At 44.8% G+C, this 18,597-nt stretch overlaps 1 protein-coding gene across 2 annotated transcripts in view; it reads right to left on the bottom strand.

Annotated features, from left to right (window-relative positions):
- LOC146834958 (enoyl-CoA hydratase domain-containing protein 2, mitochondrial-like) overlaps window positions 1–10,718 on the bottom strand; it is a 217,090-nt gene extending 206,372 nt beyond the window's left edge. Inside the window, exon 1 of one of the 2 annotated variants that reach the window (XM_085602601.1) lies at window positions 10,372–10,718. In XM_085602601.1, the coding sequence (XP_085458727.1) occupies window positions 10,372–10,660 (289 nt within the window). In that variant the 5' untranslated portion in view covers window positions 10,661–10,718. The remainder of the gene's footprint in view (window positions 1–10,371) is intronic. The other variant, XM_085602600.1, reaches the window with a different exon arrangement.
- Window positions 10,719–18,597: the final 7,879 nt, after the last annotated feature.

Raw genomic sequence — 18,597 nt, forward strand, 5'->3', positions numbered from 1 at the left:
AGGACATTTCATGTACCATAAACATGGCTTAGATGCCATATTGTTTCTTGATCTATGGGTAGATTATACCAAAGGATTACCGGAAAGTCAAAGGTGGCCCATAGCGGGAACCTGGGATGCAGAGTGCATCATGAAAGTGGAGGAAGAGTTATGGAAAAGAAAGGTCAGACAGTCACAGAAAGACGCTGTTGAGTTATGGCGTAAAGAATCTCATAGACGAACAGAAAAAGCACGTAGACAAGAAGAGAGGAGTAAAGAAAGTTCAAATAAAGTTCAAGAAAATCTATTAATTGAGGAAGGTATCCGAGTGAAATCAGAACAAGTAAATAGACAAAGAAATGCTCTTATGAATGGTATGTATCCCCTTCTAGCCGAAGGACTACCTAAGGCTGTTACGGAGGTGCCAAAAGACTTGCCACCCCCGTTATTTCCAATTAAGGTACATCCAAAGGGGCATCCCAGAACCGCAGAAGATGTTTTTCTTTCCTCATATCTAGACGATGCAGCTCCCGAGTATGCTAACGCCACACCACATAGACCGTCTGGCGGAGGGGTTCAACGTCAGGATCAGGTATCTGTCCCCGTGCAACAGCAAGTCCCGATACAAGCATCGGCAAGCACATCTGTTTCCGCATCTGTTTCCGCAGTCGACTCTACAGGGGTATCGACACCCATAGTTGCTGTGTCACGTTCAACGAATCCATTCACACCCGACGCCCCAGATGGGGCCACGGGAGGTGCTAGCAGTACTTTTACACCACCTAGAATAAATAAACTTGTTTTTCAAGAGTCAGCACATTCACGTACACCTAAGTTCGTAAATGAACGTACGCTTAAGGAACTCCTTGTAAATTGTAGATATGACCCCGTGGTCGGTAAAGAGGACGAAATGGTCCTGGCATCATTACGTATCAGACGAGCCGCAGAGTATTTAGCAAGGTTACCAGGGATGGCTACGCATCTAGATAACATATATCATTTTGTTCAAACAGGACGAGATTCAGGATGTATTAACAGAGCTATGGAATTCCAGAAAGTAGAGATACAGGGGGAACTGTTACGTTTCCTCATAAACTGTGTGATCAGAAATCAAGATCGTCCGGGGGTAGACCGGAATGCAATGCTTATTCTTACAAGATGGAGTCAGAATATATCAGAAGGGAGACACGATAAGCAAAATTGTATAATAGCCATGTGCCGAAAAATACGTAAAGAAATAGAGCGTATTCATGAAGAGAGATTGGGAACAGACGAGTTTGAGCAAGATGAAGTGTCCGAATCAGGGAACTCTGCAAGACAGTCAGAGACCATAGCCTATGTAGGCAGAGGAAGATCTTGTGAAAATACTAGATGTTTTTCTGATCCAATACACTCTGTATGTCCAAATAATAGTAGAACGTATCCGACGCCTGTAATAAATCTGAAGTCTCCTGAACATTCGTTTCAAGCCGCAGATAAAATACTACGAGAACGAAGAGGTTACCACCTCCTCGATTCCATGGATGAGCAAGAATTAGCCAGATCAGCCGTTCACTGGATTGTTAGTCCTGAAAAATACGGTGATGAGACCGTAGCACACACGTTTCTCAACCTCAGTACAGATGAACAACGTTTAGCTGGAATCTATATGATTCAGCAACTCCTCATACTATATAAGAGCCAACATGCTGACCCCGGTCCTTTACCTGATATATTAACGGAACTACTTACGTACAGATGGAGAGGTTCTAGTAACAAGCTAATTAAAGAGATATTAGTGTCACGTAAGCAGTACGTCCTTTTTGTAAATCCAGATTCTCTCTCCCTGCCCCCCAGAGAAAGAGCACCGTACTACATGGATAGACAAAATCCTTTACGGGAAGTGCACCCAATAAAAGGCGAAGACAATGAGTTTCACCGTGTATTTGTTTACACACCCATATCAAAAATGGAATTATTAGAAATGAAGAAAGTAGTACCTAGTCATGACAAAGACCCAGCGGGTTTCCACCGAGAAATTAAAGACATGTTACTGATGGGAGAGTACACCTTTCCTGATATTATGACGATATTAAAGGTGCTTTTGCCTGCTGGCATATATGAAAAACTGAAAGAAAAAGAGTGGGAAGTGGGAGACCAAAAGATAGACTGGACAGCATTAGCAGAGGAAGAAAGGGGCCGAGCTGCAGGTTCAGGGCTCGGGGATAAAGTTAAACTATTACCAGGTTTACTAGTACAGGTATTGCCACGTTTATTAACTACAAAAAAGGAAGATTGGGGTGCAATCACAGCCTGTAAACAAAAGCAAGATGAAGACACAAGCGATTATTATGCCCGATTTGAAAAATGTTTTGGTATAAATAGTGGTATAAAAGCAAGTAGTGACTCATATCCACATTTATTTGTGACAAAATTAGTGGAAAATGCATTGCCTCCAGTGAAGAATAGAATATTGAAATTCGAGAGTACCTGGCAAAGTAACACTCCGTCGCAAATGCTACAAATGTTACAGTATCATCACAATAGAATTAGGGATGAACAAGAACACGAGCATAAACGCATGAAGGATACAAAAATGAAAATGCTAGTTTCTCAGACAGTACCAGCAGATGGTCACAAAAAGGGTGTGACACATTCTGGTGATTCTGCAGTTCCTGTAAAAGGAACCTGCAATTACTGTAAACAACTAGGCCATTATGTACATGATTGTCAAGTCCTGAAACGAAATATAGCTACAGGTATTGCAAAAGAGAGACCACGATTAGTTAGACAAGATCAGAATGAACAAGGAGCTATGCAGCATGGACAGTCCATGCCAGTTCAGCAACAGTCCATGCCAGCCTCACAGCAACCCATACAGTTTGTGCCAGCTGCACCACCGTTGCCTGCTATTGCCACACAAACCACAACACAACAAATGTATCAGACTGCACAGTATGAATACCCTGAGTATCAGCGTTACGCATGAACCAGCCTAGAGAGGGAAGTTGACTTACCGCTTATCGAGATTCCGGTAGATCAAGAAGGACCTTATGTACATAGTGAATTATTAGGTCAAGATAGAAAATTCTTACTCGATACAGGGGCAAGTCGAACAACCATAAAACGTAGTGAAGTTCCAGGGGCACCCCTCTCAGGCTCTCAAAATGTTTCCCTTGGTTTTTCAGGAAAACCTATTGTTAATGAAGTATCACAGCCTCTACCACTTACGATAGGACCTTTGACACGAACTACAGATTTATTGCTTACTAAATCATGTCCAGAAAATTTGTTAGGAATTAAAACTCTGAAAGCACTAGGAGCCATAATATGTTGTTCTCCGGAAGGAGTAAGGTTGTTTTTGCGTGATTTTAAAGGTCACTATGTGTCTAGAGACATGGATCCCCGACTACAGACTTTACCAGTACATCTATGGGCACAAGGCCCTACGGATGTTGGCTGCATGAACATTACACCCTATCGAGTTACATTGAAAGCAGGAGTGGTACTACCACGAATGCGACAATACAAGTTACCGCATGATGCTGTAGTGGCTTTGTTGAAAATCATTGATGAGCTAATTGCCCAGGGAGTAGTTGTAGAAACAGACTCCAATGTATGTAATTCACCGATAATTCCGATTCTTAAACGAACTGATCCTACTGCCCCACCAGTGTACCGGTTGGTTATTGATTTGCGTGAACTAAACAAGTGTATTGTACCACAATTCCCTGTGGTCCCTGATATATCATCATTGTTGACAGCAATTGATTCCGAAGCAACATTCTTTACTGTAATTGATCTCAAGAATGCCTTTTTCAGCGTCCCAATAGATCCGGAAAGCCAATACTTGTTCGGATTCAGTTTAAATGGGCGCAGCTTTAAATTCTCACGCGCTCCCCAAGGATTTACAGAAAGCCCCAGCATCTACAGCCAAGCACTGAAACGAGAACTTGACAGTATCCACATGCCAGTCAATACAGCACTGCTTCAATATGTCGATGATCTGCTGATCACCGCGAGAAGCGAGCCAGAATGTGAAAAAGCTTCTCTGACAGTTTTACATTTCCTAGCCGACAAGGGGCACAAGGTGTCCCCTTCTAAGCTGCAATTCTGTGTTCAGCGAGTTATTTATCTTGGTCACTCGCTGTCCAAGGAGGGAAGGCAGCTTACACCAGATCGCATCCAGTTAATTGCTAACATGTCAATACCCCAGACACAAAAGGAGGTGCGGGCTTTTATAGGCCTCACTTCATATTGTAGGCAGTGGATCCCTCAGTACGCATTTCTAGCAAAACCACTCATTCAGTTAACCACACAGGAGGCAGCCACATCGACTGTTCTCCCTTGGACTCAGGAACATACACAAGCTTTTGAAAGCCTAAAGGAAGCTTTATGTCAAGCACCTGTTTTAGCAACACCATGTTATAGCAAACCTTTTACACTCTTTGTTACAGAACGCGAAGGTACTGCCTTGTCAGTACTCACTCAGGATCAAGCAGGATCACGCAAGCCATGTGCTTATTTTTCCAGTACATTAGATCCCGTAGCTCAGGCTTTGCCTGCATGCCTGAAATCAGTGGCAGCGACAGCTTTAGCAATCAGACAAAGCGATGCCATAGTATTAGGACACCCATTGACAGTTCAAGTACCACATGCAGTAGAGGTTCTTGTGAACCGAACACAAACGCAACACTTGACCATAGCAAGACTTACCGGTTATGAACTGACATTGTTTCAACCACACATAGAGATCCGACGATGTAATACATTGAATCCTGCTACACTATTACCTGTAATTGGAACAGACCCACTAGCTCATGATTGTGTTGAAATCATTGAAATAAAGACGAAACCTAGACAAGACTTGACAGACGTTCCATTGTTAGATCCAGACCTGACGTTGTATGTAGACGGATCATGCATGAGAACAAGTAAAGGAGATTTAGTGGCCGCGTATGCAGTCACAACAGACACTGAAGTTATTGAGACACATTGTATAGATATTCTGTCAGCCCAAGCAGCAGAACTTATTGCTCTAACACAAGCCTGTATTCAAGCCACAAATAAGAAAGTTAATGTATACACTGACTCACGTTATGCATTCGGAGTTGTACACGACTTCGGCGTGCTGTGGCGAGAGAGAGGTTATCTAACGTCCCATGGTGCCCACATTCAGCACGGACCCCTCATTCATGCCTTGCTAGACGCAATACATCTACCCACTGCTATATCAATTATGAAATGTAAAGCACACACGAAGGTTACTGATACCATTTCTCAAGGCAATGATTTAGCTGACAGAACAGCTAAACAGACTGCTCAGAATCGCACATTAGACATGACAAAGCCAATAGTTCAGACACCAACACAGTGTATGACAATTAAGGATCCCGCACTTGACGTAATTGACATACAGACACATGCCACAGCAGAAGAAATAAAGAAGTGGACTGAACTAGGAGGGATCCAGACAGATCAAGGATGGATGACGAAGGAGAAATCTGTATGGTTTCTCCCTGATTCCATGGTTCAAGCCATTATAGCTACAGTTCACAGTCCAGCACATTTAGGAGAGAAGGCTATGCTAGACAGCATTCAGCACATTTGGTTCAACAAACATTTACGAGCAGCAGCTAAACAAAAAGTTCGTACCTGTATGATATGTTGTCAGTTTAATCCAGGAAAGAGTGTTCCCGTAGAGCAGGGTGGATTTCAGCCTCCTGACCATCCTTTTGAAGTCCTCCAGATGGATTATATTCAGATGGAACGTTGTCGAGGATTCAAATATGTCCTCGTAGTTGTCTGCGCTCTCTCCCGTTGGACAGAGGCGTATCCCGTATCAGATTACACTGCCCCGACTACTGCCAAGCAGCTAGTTCGAGAATTCTTCCCACGGTACGGTTTACCACGTGTTGTATATTCAGATAACGGTCAGCCTTTCTCATCCGAATTAATGAAACATGTCTCACTCTTGTTGGGATATCAGTGGAAATTCCACTGTGTCCGACACCCCGAGGCAGCAGGTCTCGTAGAAAGACATAACCAGACACTGAAAATCAGACTGTCCAAAATATGTAGAGAGAAAGGTGTCGACTGGATAGTAGCATTACCAGTTGCACTCTTTTACATGAGAATGGTAGCACACTCTAGAACAGGGCTATCCCCGTATGAGGTGATCTTTGGTAGACCACCGAATATGTGGGGGACGCCTATACCACGTAAAATAACTGATGTTGACTGTAATATGCTGACAGATTACCTGGCTTCCTTGATGTCTGCACTACAATCTTCTCGTTCACAGGTAGCTGCAGCCTTTCCCGACAACACTGAGGCGAAACCCCATGACGTTGTTCCGGGTAATCTTGTCTTTGTGAGAAATTTCGACAGGAAGAGTCAATTGGAGCCCAGGTGGAAAGCACCCAAGTTGGTCCTGTTGACCACAAGAACAGCCGTGAAGATCGAGGGACGAAAAGGGTGGATTCATTCCAGTCACGTAAAAAAATTTCATGGACTACCTTCAGATATAGACACTGTGCCCTGCACTCCCTCACAGACTGATTCAAAACTTCCTTTTGTTGAACAGAATGACTCTCAGTGCTATAAACAGAAACTCAGGTCCAGATCTAAACTGTCGGACGATTTGATTGTTTAAGTCCTCTCCAAGGTGAAGCGGTTGAATCTGTCCCGACATGTACCCTTTAGGTCTGAATCATGTAGAGTCCAGAATCATAATGAAACGACATGCTTATTGTAAAATACTGCGTAACCACTGTATTGTGACATTATTAATTTTGTTTTTATTGAGTATTTTAGTAATTATTACGAGTATGATTTTGCACATATATCATCCTGTTTCTAAACGTGTTTTCAATATAACTGATGAACATTCTTTTAGTGACCTACCGCCACATGAATTATCTTATAGACTTGCGCTGCGCAATAACACATTCATTAGTATGTTACATCATTCCCATCAGACTAGTAATGCGACCAATTGTTGGGTGTGTGGCCGACTTCCTCCCTATCAGAATAACAAAGGAGTTCTGCCTTTCTTTCCACATCCATTCACACACAATGGCTCCTGTGGAGCATGGTTTAGTTTATTAAATTCCATAGACCCAGACACAGCAGTTTATCAACAACATTGGATATGGGGAAATCTGAATCTAGTTTTATTCAAAGTCTGTCACCCTAATAAGGAGGGTCACCCCAGTAGAACAGGAACTGATTTAGAAAATGAAGTGTATAAATTAGGTAATTTTACACCTAATCTTATGATTCTGAATGTCAAATCCGAAGTTGAACTAATTTTGCCCACTATGTCAGTATTTCCAGTTAAGGGTGAATTATGTGTAAGAAAAGTTGGTTCCATACACATGGGCCATAGCCAATGCGTTACTACAGTAGAATATAGTGATCAAGGTAAATCGTCATTTAGAGCTTCTCGCCATTCCTACTTCATATGTGGTCAGACGGCATATATGCGTCTACCTCTAGATTGGGATGGTACCTGTTACATCGCATTCCTTTTGCCACCTGTTTTCCTAGCTCCCCCTGATTATTATCGAAATGTTCATTTAGTACACAATAGAGAGCAAAGAGATCTCCCAGTTGTCGATTATACTGAGACAGCATGGGACAAGTATGTAGATTTCAATAAAGGTATCTTTCCCTATATAGGTACAATATCAAATAGTAAGCTGATACGCAGACTCACCAAGACTCTTGAAGCTGTAGTAAACGAGACTATAGCCGCCCTAGGCAATCTGACAGAGGAACAATCAGTGATGAGAATTGTTGTTCTCCAGAATCGTCTTGTCCTTGACGTCATCCTGGCCGATAGGGGCGGAGCTTGTAGGGTCATCGGATCCAGCTGCTGTATATTCATACCAGAAAATTCGCCATCTGTATATAAAGCTATAACACGCCTTCATAAGATTGTAAGCCAGATACACGAGAATCCAGGCACTTGGACGTGGTCCGGGTGGTTTTGGAGTGTGATATCAGCCTGGGGATGGAGAGTTCTATCCTTCCTAGGTATTGGCCTTCTTATGCTCTTCAGTTGTTGTTTATGCCTACAATGTGGACCAGCGATTTGTGGTCTGTGTGCCACATCATGCATTCCACATCACAGTTCTCGTTCAAAATGCCGGAAGGAAGAAGAAATGATGCTCCATGAGCAAATCGAAGGAATGATGAAGATTGATGTCTCGTGAAGGGCAAGAAGGGGACAAGGAGGGAATGTGGAAATGTGGATTTTCCTGATCAGTTATGTCCCCTATCTTGGACCCCAACGGTTCTATATGCATGTTACAAGTACATGTATGTTCCCTCCAGTTCCAGTTTCTAAGACGCAAACATATGTGTGTCTACTGTCAACATGTTCTCTGTCAGATCCGCCATCAATGGGCTGGATATCCGATTCCTAAGTATGAAAGGCCACCGACTTTATATGGCTAAGTTACTCCATTTTTACAGTTCAGGCGAGTAGGCCCGATTCTGCCCTCAAAGCCTTTCCCTGCTCTCTGTCTCTGACAGCTTCAGCTTGAGCTCGCATCTGTATCCATGAACTTTGTCCTACTCCCTGTGCAGCTAACGGTGCCTGCCTCGGCCAGTTTTCGCCTGTCTGCCAAGAAGTTGTATTTCACCTTCGAATTATCTATTCTGCTCTCCAGCCGATGCATTCCTGTCCAGTGATTTAGGTAAACATTTCCTTTAGCTCACAAGCAAAGGACTCAGCCTTTCCGTCCTCCTGCAAGTGATTCATAGCCCTGTTGTCATGGAAAGTTTTCTGCCCCTCGCATCTCATATAGACACTTAGACGCTTGTACACGCACACAGTCAGTATAGAATAGATTCTGTCCGAGAGTCTCTTCCCTTGTGGATAACACAGTTCTTTAAACATAGGATGTTAGATATGATTTGGGATTAGGATGACTTGACCCCAGACTTCTCGTCTCCACATGTAGAGCTAAATGTCAAGTCCCCTTCACCCCCTAGTTGCACGTCAATTACACGTCATGCTGCCGCGCGCGCATCTATGCCAAGTATTATCTTATAGATCCACCTATGTCTGATAATGCAAACCAATCATGTTTCTTTTATTCCTTATTACGCCTAGTTTCGATTATGTCACTGTTTTGTCACTTTTCTTATCAAATGTTACGCCTTCTACATTCGTTTCATTGTAATGTACTTATTATAAAAATACATGTCTGTTAATAAATTATTGTACTTCACTTCCTGAACCTTCGTGGTGACGGAACCTGAGGGCCGCGACTCGAGTCGGCCATTTTGAATGGAATAAAGCCCATTAGAAACCTCTTATACCACGGATTCTGCCTCTTGTTATTTTGAGCTATTTACTTTAATTTAAGATTCCGCATGAAATTCAGTCCGGTAATATTTATTTTATTTACCCTGTTCATTTGTTGACTCACCTACAGGCCTTCTGGGAACCCTTACAACACTCCCCTAAACCTACCCTCACTGCCTACACTGGTGACAGAAGTCTTTACAATGTAACCAAAATGTATACTTTAAAAAAAACAATCTGGGGAGAAAGGTAATTCCCACATTCCCCCAACCATCCATTTATGCTGTCATTACGCGGGGGTGTCCCCTCAGAATATTTGTTCCTGCCTGCAGGCTTCACCTCAACTACGCATCTGTCGGCAATCTACCTGTGAGAAACGCAGGCGTCTGAACTCCTTAATTTGCACACGTCTGCTACACATTTTTAAAGAAGTACGTTTTGAAATCACACTGCCTTTAAGGCGAGGAGATAAAGTATCCTAAAGCCGCCCTTTCTTGTTAGTTCAAAACGACACGTATGTGGGAGAGAGTGAGACACATATTCCGGTAATCACGAATAATTAACCACTTCACTTCCCCTTCTTCCAATTCTTTCTTTTAGCCAACAGCACTTTGCATGCTGGGACTTGAAGTTCTGCTTTCTCGTCGTGCAGGGTGATGCCGACCGACCTAAGTACCAGAACTGAATAAGGAGACTGGAGACCCTCGTGACACGATACCTCAGGTTTACTTACCTGAATTCTACAGTAAACTACATCTGGAATCATATTGCTTTCCCTGACATGTCAAAGTTGCTCCACTACTGTAAGTTTCCACTTCCCCCGCCTCTTTCTGGCTGCCTGTGTGTGCTGCTGCCAAGTGGTTCCGTGTTCCAGCATCAGACACATTTGGCTTTTCGTCAAGCACGTTTATTGCTAAATGATAAGGCGCCTGTTCACGGTTAAAGCAACATTTCAAGTCCTTGAATACACAGCCTTGTTTAACTAAAAATGCCGCGTTGGTTGCAGCGTTTCACGTGGCATGAGGCCACTTGTAGCGGTCTGAAAGTCTCTATTATTGAAAGTGTCTCCGCCGCAGCTCCAGTCAGGTACTCACCCGCATGCTCCCCCGTCAGGTGCCGGACCTTTATCTCTCGGCCCCCGGCGCTGGACGAGTGTCGCCGCTGCCCCCCGGCGGTGCTGAACCCAGAGCCTTCAAGGGGTGCGCTGGACTCTCTGCTCCTGCAGAGCCCTGGCAGGATGCCACAGACCGGCCCCCTGCCCAGTATGCCCGCCGCACGGAAAGCCCGGGCCCCTGCTGCTACAGTCCCTGGGACCACGGGATGCATCACTGCAGACGCCGATCGGAGACCCCTGGTCAGCAGCAACATTGACCCCGCAGACATGTCCTTCCGTTCTTTCTTCCTTCTTTCTGCCAAACTAAGAGACTGTGTTCGGGCGCCCCCTCGCGGCTGCAATATATGATATCCCCACGGGTCTTTCTCCAGTCTTTCGGGCACACAGGCAACATGCCTCAAGGGGACGACATTGGCAAGTGGCGGGCACCAGGGCCTTCTAAAGGATTTTTGGGGCCCTGGCCAGAACATTTTTTGGGGGCACCTTTTCGGAACAGCTCTGAATGTATATAATCCAGTTTCAGCTCTTTCATGCCCTTTTTGGTCAGGTCACTCACTGACAGTGTACAGGCACACTTGTGCAAATTATAAATGTATTTATGGGTAATATTTAGGGATCGTTATGTTATCAGTCAGAAAAGTCTTTATTCGAATATTTCATCATAAAAGACATTAAAACCATCAATACAATTTAGAATACATTTTTTTTTTTTTTTTTACATAATGAACATGTTAGGCCAATAAATACACATAACAAAATATTAAACAGTATAATTCAGTAAAGACTTAATCTTATAAAAAAAAAGGCATACACCACATGGGAGTAATAAACTTGGCTTCAATATACAAGGACAGAAGTTAATAGCTCTTTCGCCGGTTGCGTAAAATCCAAGCCCAGCTAATAAATTTGTCCACACCAATAACCACAAGTGTCGAGGTGTCAGACTTTAATATTCTGCTAGCGGCCTGGGCAGTTTTAACACCCAATGTACGGCAAACAGGTCGCAACCATAGCCTTCTAGGATGGTGGTACTCCGGACATACAAATAAAAAGTGATCAACTGACTCAATCTGATCCACACATATGGGACATTTGTCGTTGCCAGATATGTTCCAATTTTTAGTAAAACAATGTAATGGGAGGGTCCCAATTCTAAATTGGTGGTATAATTTCCGATCCTGCTGTTTTGTTATAATATCCCAATATGCCTTGAGGGATGATTCGTCCTTGACAGCCAAATAAGATGCGGACAAAGGGCTGCCAGTCAGGGAGGCGTGACGCTTACCTGAAGCCCATAGTCAGTAAGCATCTCGAAAGATTTTTTTGGGGGGAAAAACAGCCGACATTGGATTGGACCAAAGATCACCCATGCCCATATCCGACAGGATAGATTTAATTTCAGACAGCCAGCCAGTTCTAAGGGAGCCCTTAAGAGCTTTTACCTCTAACAAAGCCTTAGCATATAAGGACAGCTCCGGGGTAGTCCACAGGCGTCGCCAAAACGCCAGCGGTCTATACCGAATCATGTCCTCAACGGGCTGACAGCCTAGCTCATATAAAAGAGGGATACGCGGTGAGGATTGGGGTAACCCAACTGCTGTCCTTCAAAATTTATTTTGTGCCACCCTTAAGGAATCCAAATTGCTAAACCCCCACAATTCGGCACCATACATCACTGCTGGGAGAATTTTTGACCCGTAAATTTTAATCAGGGGAGCCATAGGTTTAGTAAGGGATTGCCTATGTTCTTTAGGTAAGGCTCCACCTAGTTGTGAGTGCTTAAGGCTGAAGAGATCAATCTGCGGCTTCGACCTTAGGTTATCACTGAATAAGACCCCCAAATAAGTGAAGGTGGAGGTCTGCTCCAAGGTTACTCCGCCCATTTCCACCCTAGCTTTTACTGGACGGGTATCACGAAAGACCATAAACTTGGTCTTCCCAACATTAACCTCCAACTCATGATCACGGCAGAACAACTCGAACCTAGACAGTGCTAGCTGGAGCCCCTGTCTTGTTTTCGAAATTAAAAGTGTGTCGTCCGCGAACATGAGTAGGGGGACTTTCATACGAGCAACTTCTGTCGGGAAGTTAAGGAAATATTTGATTACTCCATTAATAAACAGCGAGAACAGGGTGGGGGCCAGTACACACCCCTGTCTCACCCCTTTGGACACCTCAAATCTAGCAGTCACCTCCCCTGGTTTGCCCCATCGAACCTGTGGAAATGTGTGTTCATGCAACTTGACCAGCAGTTGCAATAGTTCAGCCGGTATGGCCATCTCCTGTAAAACTTCCCACAACTTGGACCTTGGCACCGTATCAAATGCAGACCGTAGATCCACAAAGGCTGCAAAAAGCATACCACCCCCGAGATAGACCTCTTTCCAATATAACAGCATGAACCTAAACGCTTGATCAATGGTTCCAACATGTGACCGGAACCCAGCCTGTAGGGGTGTTAATATGTCTTTTCCTGAGATCCAACTCGTAATACGACCCAATAACAGACGAGCTGTAATTTTTTGAGCCGCATCTATGAGGCTAATCGGCCGGTAGTTGGCCGGGGCAGAGCGATCGCCTTTCTTATAGATTAGCAATATCTCTGCCCCGAACCAAGAATCCGGAACCGAAGCTCCTCTAGCCAACGCATTAGCTAGTGTAGTCAAAAAAGGGACCCATAGATCCTGCTCCTGTTTGAATAAGTCAGCAGGGATGCAGGCAGGACCCGGTGCTTTGCCACTCGGAAGAGATTTCAAAATTACCTCAACCTCACTGGGGGCAAACACTAAAACCTCAGCATCAATATAAAGGCGTGGCCCACCTTCTGGCGCATCCCTGGACTTAAACTGATTTTCAAAATATCTGACCCACTGATCGGGTTCAACATGATTAGCCGGAGTCATGTCCTGCAGGTTCCTACCCCATTTGAGCAAGTGCCAAAAATGGCCCATATTCCTACCATCACAAGCCTCATATAAGTCTCTCCAACGTGATTCATCCCAATTTGACTTTGCTAGTCTTTGGGCAGCTTTGTACGCGGCTCTAAAAGACTTAATGAGTACCCGTTGCCTGGATTTGATTGCTGCTATTAGGGCAATACGGGACTCTCTGCAGGCCACGTCAAACCATGCGTTATCCTTCTGACATTTGGGCTTATCAATAACAGGGAGACTTTTAATAAAAAAGATTTTCAGCCCCTCAAAAAGTTCTTTGTGGATGCCCGAGATGATGGTCAGGAGCCCATCCTCAGACTCGCAGCAGGTCAATTTACACATGGCTATATTTACCAAGTTCCTGATAGCTTCCCTAACGGATGCATTAGAGGCAATCTTTGGCCAGCGTACCCTTCTCAGGTCATTAGACAGGATTACTTGAGCATGCACAGAGGCATCAATATCAATACTGGGGCCAGTAAAACTACTATCCAATATGGACAGTGTCAGGGGGTTGTGGTCACTTTCTGGCCTATCAATCACTGCCATATCTACGATGGCCGGCCACAGCTCACAATTGACCAAAAGATAGTCAATTCTACTTCCACTTCTGCCATTATTAAAAGTTAACTTCCCAGTCCTGTCCGATACTGTTCTGCCATTAGTGGCCCTCATCCCCGTTTCAAGGCACAGGCCCTTCACATATAGGGCTGCCTGAGTCCATTTCCCAATAGGAGCCAGTTCCAGCTGGGGAATACCCCATACAGAGTCCTCAGCCTCAGACAGTTTACCATCATCCACCCCCAGGGGTTCAAAACAGGTATTAAAATCACCAGCCACAACCCTGTGACCCACACTCTGTAAAGTGTGGAGTAGTTGGTCTAATAGATAAACTGACGGAGAGCATTTGCCTCCAGGGAGACCCCTCGCATAGATATTAAATATCAGCAAATTAAGGCCCCTAGTCGAAGTGACCCTGATAGCCAAAATGTCAGGGTTGTCAATCGGGAATTCCCCGACAGTGATACCCTCACATTGGCGTACCCAGATAGACAAGCCACCCACCGGCCTGCCTCTAGATCCCTTAGAGGCAGGTTTAGAGTAATTCACATACCCTAATCTAAATACGGGATCGACCGCCCAGGTCTCCTGAAAACACCAAATATCTGTTTGATCAACAAAGTCCACCCAATCTGGAACAGCCTGTTTAGATAGCAAGCCGGCAATGTTCCAAGAGGAAATTATTCACCACCTGGGCGGACACAATAGGTTGGGTGACAGGAGATACACTAGGAGAGTTTGCGGGTACAGATTGTAGGATTGGGAGATTTTCCTCAGCTTGAACCAGCTGGTTTGTTTGATCAGGTATCTCCCGACAAAAGGCCAGTAAACTCCCACTTTCCCTAGTCCAAGGGGGGTTATAACCATCCCACAGTCAGTCATTTTCCTCTAGAGTGGATAGGGCGGAGAAGTGGTTTTCTTGCGCAAAGGACTGTAAGCCCAGCACTGGGGCACCAGACAAAGCACGTTGCTGTGTTGGGGGCAAGACCCTTCCAGGCCTCTAGAAGTAACCAAGGGGTAAAATCATAATCCCATCTTGAAATGGGGCCTGGTGGGAGGCCATTTCCAGTAAGTGTTCTACCAATCTAGGGGATCTGAAACTCAACACCACACAGTCCCCTACCAAGGTCTTCTGGGAGTGGCCAACCCAGGATACCCGCCTAACCATTTTGAATTCTTCAAAAAGAGATTTACGATCCCCAAATTTATTTCCAAGAAAGTACAGAGCTTTATTTTTAAGGTTAGACCAATGCTCTCTGGACTTATCTGATATAGGAGTGACTCTAGCTAGAATAACGGTACACGGTGTTGCTTCTGGGGGGAGATGCAGACTTATGGGCGCTTCAGAATCCTCTAAATTTGGGGCAACCGATCTTGACGTATTCCCCGTAATCTGTTGATTAGGTAACGATCTTCTGGCAATATTAGGTGGGGACAATGGCCGGGTAATATGAGCACTGGGCATTAGGGGGACCTGTGGATTTCTTGCTTGAGATCGTCCATCTAAAAGACTAGTAGGGACCCCCTCATCAACATGACAAACCCCCTCCTTATTGTACGACACAGGTAATGGAACAGCCATCAACTGTGCACTTCCCAAAGAGGCTTCAATACGATTGAGCCTTTCTACCACCAAGTCTAGTTTGTTTAAAACTGGTTGAATGAGAGACACTAGTTGATCCCTGAATAGAGAACACAGGGGCTCAAAACTCTGCTGGGCCACAGGATGCGGAGGATTGGAACTTTCGGGGGCAACAGGTTGCACATGAGTTTGGACCACCACAGTTCGAGGGGCAACCCTCGGGGCACTTGACTTAGGAGGACCCCGTCCTTTTCTTTTCTTGCATGGAGGTTCACTAACTTTAGTCCCCACTACCCGTTGATTAGCCCGAGTGGTTACCATGACAGGGCTGGGAGGGGAACTTACAATTAAAGAGGGAACAGAGAGCCTGGACCTGGGTGACACACTTACTAGACCCAGCGGGGAACAATTACCTGATTGACTAGTTGAAGGGTTATCATGTAATGCTAGGGGCACGACACAAGGCAATACTGAAACAGGATCCAAAGATAGCCTTCGTTCCACAGCTAAAATTTTATCATTAATAACAGATTCGGCCCTTGTTAAATAATCGTCCAGGGTCCCTGCCAACCTGCCCTCAGCCTTTCTCTTACTCATAATGCTAGATAAAAATACACCACACAACCCAAAAAAATAAAACAATATACGCACAAACAAAATGTATGCCCCTAGTAATGCAAGTTGATTCAATATAAACCTGAAGTAGCTGTATCATCCGGCAAAGTCAGTGGGCGAAAGAGAATGGGCCCAGCCCAGCCTCAACCGGCCACAGACGGGCAAGGACGGGACGCTGCGGAGGATTTGCGTGTCTTTTAAGGACCTACGGGCGCCGCCTGATGACCACTAAGGCAGGCGCCCAGAGAGGCCACTGGAATGCTGGGAGGTTGAGTCCTCTTCGGCCGTTTCCCTCACGGCGGTCAAGCGATCACAGGCAGAGTCCCAGGTGCACACCCCTGCGGCCGTTCCCCTCACGGCGGATAGCTGGGTAAGTGGTGCGAATCCTAGCAGCGATAATAGCATCCACAGCCACCCTGCTCGCCTTGTAGGACGGCGGAGCAGCTCTGGCCTTCCAGGGACCAGCGAGGCACCCTGCACTCCTCAACCTGCTTTGAAAAAAAAGTTATGTTATCAATATTGCAATACAGCAGCAGCACACTATTATTACAGCAGATAATGTCTGTTACTTATGAATATGCACGGTCCTTTTCTGATCTAAATGACTCTTTTTTTATGGATGTTGCATGAAACTTAAACACAATATTTCTCTGGCTGGGGCCCTGGGCCAGAGCTCCTTTTGCCCATGCCTTAAAATGTATTTGCGCCAATGTACATATTTGCAAATTACTGTGAAGTATTTAGTAATGTATGTTTAATAAACCTTTTATGGAATTAAGGGCTTTACTGCCTTGTGCCCGCCGAGCACAGGGCAGTAAAGCCCTTAATTCCATAAAATGTCCCATTGAAATGCATAGATTATTGATGTGGCAAAGTCATCCTGTGCCCTGGGCATCCCCAACTTTTGATGACTGATGCTGGTGGTAACTGATTGTGACTGACTCTGGGCTCTGCCTAACCAGGCCCAAGGCCAGTGCTAAGCTGAAAGAGACACATTAGAATACAGTTAAAACACCTACATACACTAGGGTACACAATGGTATGGTGGGGTACCCCTGTGATTGGCATGACCTCCCCTATAAGCCCCTAGTATATAATAGGGCATGGGGATTAAAATTACCTAGAAGTCCCTAGTACCCTGGGGCATAGCAGTTTAAAGGCCAGCAGCTCTTTTTGCACTTGAATGTGTGCACTGCTGAAGCCCGAGGTCAGTTTAAAAGCAGCACTGGGTGCCAGGACTGCTTTTAAAAAGTAAATTGTGCCCAAACTCGACTTTGGTGTTTTCGGCACTTAAAAAGGGATAACCTACAATGTTTTGGCATATTAGGGACCCCCAGGGCCTCCCTTAGGTATCCCAGGGGTGGGGGTCAGGTATTCATAAGGTACGCCCTTATAAAATGAGTTTTATATGCCTGGGTGAAGTGAAATTTCACATTTCACTCCCCACATTGTGGTACAGTGCTACTCAAATTCGACTTTGATGCTAGAAACACTGTAGAGAGAGATTCTGTGACATTTCTACAGATTCAGAATACCTAAAGTCTCCCCTAGTTGCACATGGGGTGGGGTTCCTGTAGATATAAGACAAGTACTTATAAAATATGTTTTTGTAAGTCCTGGTGCTGGAAAAATGGCCCAAGGTATTTTTTCCATTGCAAATCCCCTGTTACATAGGCTAACATGGTAGGAAGTTATTGATTAATAACTCTTGATAGGAGAGGGATAGAAATGCCATTTAAAGACTTCCCAGAATGGTATTCATAAATCCAACAATATCATATTGTTGAATTTCTCCTAAAGTGTACATACAATAAGTTATAACACTTTCCTGTTTGTAAGTCCAAATTCAGCCTTCCAGTGGTCTGTCCTGATTGGTCAAAGTTAAGTGGATTAGCCAGGCTGCATTGAAGAGGTGATAAAGAGCCCCTGGGGTTAACCAGCTCTGCTGGCAGGGCAGTGTGCTGTTCCATAGGAATGCCAGGCCAGGGGGAGGAGTTGTAAACTATGCTCTTCAAAGGGGAAAGTAGAGACCATTGTCATTTACAGCCCTGAACTTCCCACCTTAGGCAGGTGGTAGGATTAAAGAAGGTATGAGCAGATGCAGGGGGGGAGAGTCTAAGTAAATTAGTCATCCTAGGGGTGTGTTTAGCCAGCTCTTACCGCCTTGCGGGGAAATAAGCCATCACGGATTTGGAAGATTTGATGCACTCTGGGACAAAATAATGCCACACTCTACAGGATGTGGTCATAACTTTGAGGAGTAACCCTGCTCCCATTGGTCAGAAGTGACCTTCTGCATGACCCAGAGAACTTGGAATAAGTATCAGAGAGGGGCAGAGCCCTCCAGATCTGCTGCTTGAAACTTACTGAAGCAAGAAGTGCCCTGCTGAGACGTTTTGCTGTGCAAAGATTTCTAAGGCCTGACCTCTGAAAACTGCACCATCTAAAACTACAGCCCTGTGGATTATTTTGCTGAAAAAGAACTTAAGAGTGGACTCCCTGAAAGCTACAGGTT

The sequence above is a fragment of the Triturus cristatus genome, chromosome 4_2, assembly GCF_964204655.1.
Source record: "Triturus cristatus chromosome 4_2, aTriCri1.1, whole genome shotgun sequence".
NCBI lineage: Eukaryota > Metazoa > Chordata > Amphibia > Caudata > Salamandridae > Triturus > Triturus cristatus.